The 10,035-nt window shown below is 40.9% G+C and overlaps 1 protein-coding gene across 2 annotated transcripts; it reads right to left on the reverse strand.

The window, feature by feature from the left end:
* Positions 1 to 227: 227 nt before the first annotated feature.
* Ngdn (neuroguidin) lies at positions 228 to 9,786 on the reverse strand. 2 transcript variants are annotated; one of them, XM_003474299.5, is made up of 11 exons: positions 9,694 to 9,786; positions 9,293 to 9,352; positions 8,687 to 8,758; positions 3,666 to 3,803; positions 3,187 to 3,271; positions 3,049 to 3,101; positions 2,663 to 2,780; positions 2,396 to 2,564; positions 1,008 to 1,164; positions 810 to 864; positions 228 to 395 (listed from the first exon to the last, which is right to left on the reverse strand). In XM_003474299.5, the coding sequence occupies exons 1-11, from the start codon at positions 9,733 to 9,735 to the stop codon at positions 376 to 378; spliced, it is 969 nt and encodes a 322-aa protein (XP_003474347.2). In that variant the 5' UTR covers positions 9,736 to 9,786; the 3' UTR covers positions 228 to 375. The 2 variants fall into 2 exon arrangements, with proteins under 2 accessions (XP_003474347.2, XP_013013212.1); XM_013157758.3 differs by lacking the exon at positions 8,687 to 8,758 and having other exon boundaries at positions 9,694 to 9,771.
* Positions 9,787 to 10,035: the final 249 nt, after the last annotated feature.

Here is a 10,035-nt window from a genome sequence, read left to right on the forward strand (position 1 = left end):
CACAAGAAATCAGGAAAACACGGACTGGGGAAAGTTGATTACATTACACTGTCAAATTTTTTGTAAAATAACTACTAGTTTCTGGGAAAAATATATCATCAAACAAAATTTACAAAGCCAAAACTTCTGGAACTTCCAAGACAATCTCATCTTTCACTTTTCACCCATTCACCAAAAACATACCCAACAGCTCCAGTCATACAATACATGTGCAAAAGGGGCTTAAATTTTTAAACAAAATCAATTTTATTAGTGAAGATCTTTCCATATGTCCAAAGCAAACAATTAATGAATTCCAAAGGAAAAAACTAACATACAGCAAAATGAGAAGTATCCCAGGGATGATACAAAATATGTAAATATGTACACATATAATCATCGCCGCCTCCGAAAACCTGAAAGGAAGGGAAACCAAGAATGAAGCAAAGGACAGCTGGAAAAGCCAATAAAAGGGGGAAAAGGTCTCCTGGAGAGAAGGGCTCCTAGGAAATATGCATTATATCCTCCCAGGACAAAAGACTAAAAGAAAGAATGAAATTAAAATGGGCTAATGTTTCCTTCAGTGACATTTTTATGGTTCAATTAAGGAAGGCTAACAGGATCTGGAGGACCTTAGAGATGAAATCTAGAGATCCTTTTTGGGAATAATGCTGGTTTCAAGTTTATGAAGGAAAATAAATAAAAGTTCCCCTGAAGTGATTAATGTCCAGCATGGAAGAGATACTATGTGGGTTGGTGAGACCTCAGGTAACAATTTGAATTCCCCACCCTGCTTCCCCTGATCACCTAAATCCTAGCAGTTCACTGACCTTTTCGCTTCCGACCTTTCTTAGGTACCTTCTTCCGCTTAACAGGATTCTGATCCTGAAAACAGACAGAGAAGTAAAGGAGCACTAGTGTGTTTCCAGCTGCCAGCATCCCTCCCCAAGTTCTTCATGGTACCAAGCCCCACACACATTTGGCCGAAAGCATGACAGCTGTTTCCTCCCACTGAAACCCGACCTCACCTCATCAAGATGAGCAGGTCCTCCTGTCAATGCACTGATATCACTGAAGTGCGTGAGGGAGTGAAGCTGGGAGCTCATGATATGTGCCCGTTTTCGCCTTCCTTTCTCTCGCTTACTGACACTTAAACGCACCATCATGCTCTCCTCATAGTTAATCCTGTCAGAAAAAGACACACACTATTTCCATCAGGCTCAGACCAGGGTGGTGGAAAGCTACAGTCCAGAGCCTGGAACCTGGTATTTACTCATCCTAGTTCAGAGTTCGCAGAAAATTTGACAACTCAATACCATATGCAGTAGGGTCATGGGGAACCCTCAGTGTCAAGCTTCCACTAGGAATTCCTTCACTCCTAAAAATAAACTCACAGCCCATCCATTCAACGATGTAAAACTTTATACCAGAAAATTCTATTTCAGCTCTCTACAGTCCATCAACTGTATAGACACCTGTGCAAAGGTGATGAGCCTGAACCCAAGGCTCTCTACTTTTCTTCCATGAACTTCAAGTCTTTTCAATGCCAATATAAAAACTTGCCTTTATTGCCTTCTACACAAGAATGAGAGTTGTGACAGTAAAACACAGGATATTAAAACACCTACTAAACAGGTACAGCGGCACACCACTGTAATACCAGCTACTCAGGAAGCTGAGGCAGGAAGATCACAAGTTGCAAGTCAGTCTAGACAGATGAGCAAGATGCTGTCTCAAAATAAAATTTGAAAAGGATTTGTCAGACACAGAGGTTCCATACCTGTAATCAGCACTTGAGAGGCTGAGACAGGAGGACTATTTGAGTTTGAGCTCAGCTTGGGTTATATAGTCAGTTCAAGGACAGCCTGAAGTACATTACTAAGACCTTATCTCAAAAAGGAAGGGAAAGAGACATGGAGGGAGGGATGGTGCTGGCATATAGCCAAGGGATAAAGCACCTGCCTAGTATGCAGGAACCTGGATTCAATCCCCAGTGTAAATGAATGAATGAATGAATGAACGCATGCATGTCCTACTACTGCATGTATTTCTCTCTATATACCATTTGCTTGAACCTACACAGCAGATGGGGAGGGGAACACAATGTTCTGAGGCAGAAAAAAATCACGTTTGAGCCCAACCCAGGTAATTTAGTGACTCAGCAAGTCACTGCCTCAAAATAATTTTAAAAAGGCAGGGGACACAGCTCAATGCAAATGAAGGCCCTGGGTTTAGTCTCCAACAGCAAAATTAAAAAAAAAAAAAAAAAAAACGCACTTTTTTTCTAGTTCTTATTTGGTATTTCAAACTCCTTAATTCTTAAAAAATCACCTCAAGTTTTCACTCTATGTTCACCTAAAGCCTGAGGACAGGTGTCCACAGAGTAGAAATAACTTCTAACTGCACAAGCACAGACCTGTGTTGGTCCTCCTGATTCTGGCGTGTGACGTGGGGATGGCGAGTGTCACGTATCTCCTCTGGAGCATCTGAGTACTGCTCTTTAAGTTCACGAATGACAGAGCTGCTCAACGCTCGCCGCTTAGCTCGTTCCAGACGTTTCTTCTCCCGTTCAGCTTCTGTTTCATCTATGTGATAAAAATACCCAAGGATTATCTTGGAACAGGAAAAAAAAGAGAGAGAGAAACATAGCTCATCCCAAGGAGACAGCAGCCATAATATATACCATAATGCACTGGAACCAAGCGTGGAGGGACATATTTCTTAGACGCTCCTTTTGTAGATTTCTTCGCTGAAGCCTCAGATTGGTCATCCTCTGCTTCATCTTCATCCTCGGAGCTCAACTACAAAAGAAATGATGCACACAAACTGGGGAAGTATTACATAAGTGAGACATAAGTGTTGGAGACATAAGTGAGAAGAAAACTCAAAAGTACAGTGTCTGTTCAAGATAGAAATATGAACAAAAGGAAGAAAAGGGAATCTCATATTGAAACAAGGCACAAGCTAGAACATAAAGTTACAAAAGAATCCTATGAAATTCAAGACTACCATGAGGTTCCTTTAGATGCAAATGCTTCAGGAAAATTAAGAGGAAAATGCAACCCTTACCTTGCTTATCATATTGCTGGGATGAGGTTTAAAACGAAGTGGGTCATTCTCACCTGAAGCACAAAATCCAAGACAATTTGTAAGATCTGGAACTTTATGATGACACTCACCAACTTTTGTGATGGTCCTCTCACTTACTGAGGCTGCCTGTCACTGCAGTCTTGACCAGTTTGTCAATTTGGTACTTCAGTTTTTGGTCCAAGGGACGAAGCTTTTCCAAAACCTACAACGTATTAAACAGGATTACTTTCCCTTAAAGCTAAGTACACAGTAAGGCACCTAAAATATGCACAAAGGAGAGTAAATAAAGAGCAAAATACTTTTTCTCCATTTGTTTTTTCTTACATAAACATAAGAACACACTTAAATAAGAGTTACTGTGTGACAGTTTTGAAGTTCAAGATTTAGAAACCTATAGTTCTTCCAGGCATGGAGGCGTATGCCTGTAATTCACCACTCAGGCAGTGGAGGCAGAAGGATCACCATGAGTTCCACGCCAGCCTGGGCTACACAACTGAGTTTAAGGGCAGCCTGCACTACACAGTGGGACCTTGTCTAAAACCACTCTCCCTCCCAAAAAAGAAACCTACAATTCCAAGATGCCAAAGATCTCATACCGTGCGAATCTCTACTAGTCTCAAAACTGCAGCATGTCCCTGAAGAGATCCTCCTGAGGCTTTGTGCAGGATGAGGTGGCTCAAATCCATTAGGTACATGAGCAGCAGCTGGTCTTTCACTTCCAAGAAGCTCAGACCCTGAGTTAAACAAAACAGAGATGCAAATTCAGTTTTACCCAAAAAAATCACAAGTACCTAAAACAGGATGAGGTGGTTTTTTGTTTTTGTCTTTGGTTTGTTTTTTGGATAAAGCAGTGGCAAACTGTATTCAAGAAAGTAAAAGTGAAGGGTGGGGGAGAAACTGGCTCAACAGACTGAGCTTGGTCAGAGTAAAAGAGGAAAAAAAAAGATAAAAGAACACCTCGTAGAGATGTTCTATGAGAGAGAGCAGGGAGACCTATCACGAGGAAAAACCAGGATAGCCGAGGTTTCCCCAAATTAAAATTTTTTCCAGTTGACTAATATAAAGCATTGGAAGTACAGCAGTTTCTTTTTATCTGTGGTCCTGCCGTCTGTGGTTTTATATACCCAAAGTCAACTGCATCCCCAAAATACATGGGAAATTCCAGAAACAAACAATTCACATTTTAAATTGTCCACTGTTCCACACAGGGTGATGAAATATTGCACTGTCTCACTCTGCTCCACCTGGGACCTAAACCATGGCTTCATCAATGGTATCCACAGTGAGCACACGCCTGCCCATTACTTATTAGCCATATCAGTTTTCAGATCCACTACCAAGGTACTGTGGAACTTTTGCTCAAGTGACCTTTATCCTACCAAATAATGGCCCCAACATGCAAGAAAAACATTTAATAAAAAAGAGACATCAGAGCATAAAATGTGAAAGCACAGATTCACTTTGGTACTATGTGATAACACTACAGGGCATACAGGAAAAATCACATATATATGTATATGTGTATATATATATATATATATATATATACATACACACACTCATACATACCTATACACATACATACAGAGTATATAAAATTTAAAACTATCCATGGTTTTAGGAATGAACTAGGGTGAAGGAGTCTCCAAATATATCCCCTATAGACAAGGAAAGACTACTGTAGTCTCAAGGAGCAGCTAAACTTAAAAATGGCCAAAAGAGAAAATTATGCTAATGCAAGAGAAACAAAGCTCAAAAAGTTGATATAGACAACACCAGGAAAATCAATCAAGTAACCTCCCAAAGAGATTACAACACAGTACCCCCTTAGCAAGAGACATTGACATTTGGGGCCAGATAATTCCTTGTTAAGGAAGCTGTCTTGGCATAGTACCTTTGCAACAGCATCCTTGACCTCAACTCACCGCTGCTCCTTCCCAAATGTTAACAAACAAAAGTGTCTCCATCTGGGCATGGTGGCATAGGCCTACAATCCTATCATTTGGAGGGACTGTGACAGGAGGACAAGTTGGAGCCCAGCCAGGAGAACTCAGTGAAACCTTGTCTCAAAATAAAAACACTATTGGGGCTGGGGATTTAGCTCAGTGGTGTAAGCACCTGCCTAGCAAGCATGAGGTCATGAGTTCAATCCACAGAACCAAAGCAATATAAGGACTACCGATGTTGTGTGTGAAAGCCCCGAGTTCAATCCCAGTAGCAAAAAAACAAGTATATACTGTAAATTTTTAAATTAACTTAATCAGGGCTGGAGATTTAGCTCAGCAGCATAAGCGCCTGCCTGGCAAGTGTAAAGTCATGAGTTTGATTCCTGGTACCAAAAAAAAATTAACTTAATCAAAATAATAACTGATCTTATCCCCACATAACAAAATTACACAATACAAGTAAAAACAATGGTATATATATATATGCACATAAAATTATAAACCAACGTCAGCAAATGTTGTAGAAAGTGTTTATGATTCCAGTGGGGGCAGGGAATACGACACTCACATTTTTATATGCATAAAACAATGTCCAGAAGACAACACACAATTAACTAATACCTTCATGGAGTGAGGCAAGGCTGTTTTTCCAACAAGCATACAGTATAAAAAATACCTCAATTAGAATACCTCAACTAGGGCTAGGGATTTAGCTCAGCAGCCTAAGCACGTACCTGGCAAGCGCAAGGTCATGAGTTCAATTCCCAGTACCAAAAAAAAAAAAAAAACAAAAAAAGAATTTCTCAACTATAATGCACCCTAGTGGTTATCTCAAAGTGGTAATTATATTAATTTTTCATTTTGTTCTTTGTGCTTTTATGTATCCTCCAGATTTTCCAAAACTAAAATTGTATCAAAAATCTGAAAGTCTAACTCAGTGGTAGAGTGACCACCAAGTATGCACAAGGTTTTCAATTCCACCACCACAAGAAGGAAAAAACAAATAAACCAGTATTACAGCCTGAAAATCAAGTAAACAGTCCGGGGAAAACCTATTTCAGACAAGCTAAATACTCAGGCCAAATCTACAGCAATAGAAGGAGAGGTGAAATTCAAATTCAGTCTAACTCTGACACATAAGTCCTGGGCATACTTACACCAATACGTTTAGTTTTTAAATCTGCCCTAGTACAGTACTGAAGAATGAGCAAACGATTTAAAGACTGACAAGCTGAGCTTAGAGTCTGAATTAGGCATTTGGTAGTCACATACTAGGTAAGCCACTTTACCTTGTGACAGTCTCCTCACTTGTAAATACATACAATACTTCTTTCCTGCGCCAAGGCACAAACAAGATAACATGAAAGCACTTTGTGACCTGTTAAGCACCTTGTAAGTCTTTGGCCATAAAAGTTAATTAATAAACATCTGTTCTATGGTGACTTAAAAGCATGCTAGCAGCCCAGAGCTGAAATGTATCAACACGGTTTTCAGGCCAAAAGCAAGAAAAGGTATGAGCAGCAGGCTTTTCTGACTTGCTTGGATAATGTCAAGTTCAAATTGGTTAGAAGCATGTAAGGAAAAAACAAACCAAAAAATTAGGAAAAATAAATACAAGCAATGAGAACAAAAGTGAATGATGAGGAAAAAAGGCAAGCCCTTGAGTGAACAGTGGCCAAGCCTTTAAAACTCTCTGGTGGATGCACCTTCTCCACTTCCTCTTCCACTGTGCCTTGCTCAGTGCAAGGCAGCAGATAGCTCAGGAGGTGGGCTGAGGGCCACCAAGAAAGCCTGGGTAATTGAGGCATGCAACACTGCAAGGACAGGAGCAAGGAAACGGAGGCTCAGGAACCCCTAAAGATCAAAGGAAGAAAACAAAACACCACTTAACGTGAAGATGAAGCAGGAAACTGAAACATCAATCACACGCAGGGAGTAAAAGTAGAAACCCAACGCTCCAGACTGGTTATATTACATAAAGGGTTAATGATGGCAGGAAGGAAGGGGAGAGAAACAAGCAGGGCTTAGAAAATGAACACAACGTTAGAAAGCAAAGAGAGGGAATTTGAGGCAACAAGGGAAATCTAAAGGAGGGGTGGAAATTAAAATAGAAAAAAGTCAAGATACTTTAAAATTTGTTAGCTTTCTGTTACAACTCCCATATTTTAAAATCCTTCAATGATTCTTAACGACATTCTACAATGGTTTTTGTATACACACACACACAATTTTGAGACAGGGGACATTATGTAGTTCAGGCTGGCCTTGAACTCACTATGTAACCCAGGTTGCCTGGAACACAGAAATTCTCCTACTTAATCTCCTGAGTGCTCAGATTATAGGCATGTGCCACCATCCCTGGCAATATGTTTTACACTAGGATGTTTTTTAGCCAATGGTATATTAGCATTACGCCATGTATCAATAGCTTCTTCCCCTCCTCAGTAATGGAGATCGAAGCCACTGAGCTACATCCCTAGCCCCCCCCCCCCTTTTTTTCTTTTTTGTCGGTACCGGGGATCGAACTCACGACTGCCTGCTTGCAAGGCAGGCGCTTATGCCACTGAGCTAAATCCCCAGCCCCCTCTAGTCCTTTTTAGTTACTTCTTTTCTTCTGTTTTTCATATAAGATCTTGCCATGTTGTCGAGGCTCATAGTGATTATCTCAGCTTCCCAAGTGCTAGGGTTATAGGAATGTTCCACCATCCCCAGCCATGTTTTTTAAATTTTAAGAAAAGAGTCATGCATGAAGTTGCCTAGACTGGCCTAGAATTTGTGGTCCTCCTGACTTAGCCCACAGAGTTGGCAGGATTACAGGAATCTGCCTGGCTTAGCACTTTGGGACACATTTCTTTCTTTCTTTTTTTTGTCTTTTTCTTTTTTATTGGTACCAGGGATCAAACTCACGCAAGCAGGCGCTTATGCCGCTGAGCTAAATCCCCAGCCCCTTGGGACACATTTCAAAAGCCTCAGTGGATAGCTGCAATGGCAGATAGTACAAAATTCTATAAATGCTGTTTTTCCAATGCATACATACCAATGATAAATTTCAATTTAAGAGATTAATAAGAACAAGTATCTTAAATGAAACAATCCTTAGCTGACCTACAAAGCTCTTCAGTGTGACTACTTTCTTGTCTTACTTCCTACTATCACACAAAATGTACATCCATACACAAAAATACTTATCCCTTCCCCCAGAATATCACTATGCTTTCAGAACTTTGTATCTGTGTAATGTTTCTTTTTTTTTTTTTTTTTTTTTTTTGCAGTACGGGGGATCAAACTCAGGACCTTGCGCTTGCCAGGCAGGCGCTTACACCACTGAGCTAAATCCCTGGCCCTTGTGTAAAGTTTCTTTCCGTCCCTCTAACTCCTATTTATCCATCAGAGCCATACTACTTTTCTGAGCAGCATTCCTTTATTCCCTCTGTTCCTCTGGCAGTTAATCTCACTCAGTGGCTGGCATAGCACTTTTCATGACCCAGTTACTCAGTAAAGTGACTGCAACTCCTCTTATCTACTATTCTGATGTGTCTTCCCCACCAGGCTCCATCTCATTTATCCTTTGATGCTCTAACATTTAGGAAACATAATATACAATAAATCTATGACACAGAACTATATAACACACCAAGTCAAAGAATGTTCGTTCTTCAAGTACACCTTACCTTCTCTGTAGGATACGCTCCTGCTTGAACTTTTTTTGTCAGTGCCTGCACTTGTGCAGTTACAGCCATTACCTGAAATTAACCCAAAGAAACCCGCTGACTAGGATACAAGTCATGTCTGTGAGTTGAAAAGAGCAAAAACTAAGCAATGCCACCTAAAAGTTATCAGAAACGCTAAATAACAGTCTTATCTTCACAGTTGTCAAAATAGTTTTTGGTAGTTTTTCAAAAGGCAGGAAAAAACTTAAGATTTCTTCTGAAAGCTAAAGAGAACATGTTTCCCAAACTATGAGGACGGGATGAGGACTCACTCTGTACTGACTGAACTTACAAAGCTCAGAATTACATTAATGTACATTAGGCAGGCACCCAAACTGCCAATCATATCACTTTCCCAGCATCGGTTTCCTTGGCTGTAAGAATAAAGGAAATTGACTGTGATTATTTCAGTTCGAAGTTTTCTGTATTTCTTTGAGTGCAAAAGTCAATTAGTTTGAATTCTGGTTTGAAAAAGTTTTCATCAAATCATTTCACTCCGAAAGGACGGCAGCACTCAAATATCTGCCCCAAATCACCAAAGTTTGGGTATAAGACACAAAAAGTTACCTGTTCCTGGAGGTTTTTCAGGAGTGTCACTGCATTTGGTACCTCTGACTCCAGCACCTCCTACAATAAGGAGACGAAAAGTCATTCCATACTCAGGATGATGAGGTTAAACATCTGGAGCGAGAAACCGTCCCATCTCCTCCGAACACCCTAGACTTTGGGCCTTCTCTCTCTGGATGCAGTGGCAGCTCGCCTCCGCCAGTGCCTCGGGCTAACCAGAAAGCTGCGAACTCCAGCCCCGCTCCTTATTGCTGCTCTTGCTTCGCTGTGCCAGGGCAGCTATCTCCATGAAGCAGCTTTCACCACTGTCCTTCCGTGATGCCAACAGTTTGTTTCGAGCAGCTGAAGCAAAAGGAAACAGCTACCAGAATTGAGAAAGGAAGAAAGCACACCGCACTTACCGACGCCGCCATCTTTACATGTCCCGCCCCTTCCGGTGCCATACTTCCTGGGTGCTAATTTCGCCTTCATAGACTTGATAGACAAGCGCTCCTTACAAATGTAAGCCAATAGCAATAGGCGCTCTTTCACTTCCGCCCTGAACGGGATGGAAGGAAGGAGGGGCTTGACTTGGCCAATGGAATAAAGGAAATGGCCAAATTCGGCAGATTTGGGTGTACATCTGATGACGTGTAGGCAGTTTTGGAAAGAAGCATGTTATTGGTAGATTGTGGAAAACCATCGAAGATAAGCCAACAAAAGCTGTGCAAATGATTGACTGAAAGTTAGATGAGCCCAATAGG

The sequence above is a fragment of the Cavia porcellus genome, unplaced genomic scaffold (assembly GCF_034190915.1).
Source record: "Cavia porcellus strain 051 isolate PalLab524CR breed Dunkin Hartley unplaced genomic scaffold, mCavPor4.1 scaffold_26, whole genome shotgun sequence".
NCBI classification, from domain to species: Eukaryota; Metazoa; Chordata; class Mammalia; order Rodentia; family Caviidae; genus Cavia; species Cavia porcellus.

Coding starts and splice junctions, on each gene's coding strand:
- Ngdn (XM_003474299.5), bottom strand. CDS start 9,735: ATGGCACCGGAAGGGGCGGGACATGTAAAGATGGCGGCGTCG. Junction 9,353..9,693: donor ATGTAAAGATGGCGGCGTCG/GTAAGTGCGGTG, acceptor TCCTTATTGTAG/GAGGTGCTGGAGTCAGAGGT. Junction 8,759..9,292: donor TGAAAAACCTCCAGGAACAG/GTAACTTTTTGT, acceptor GGTTAATTTCAG/GTAATGGCTGTAACTGCACA.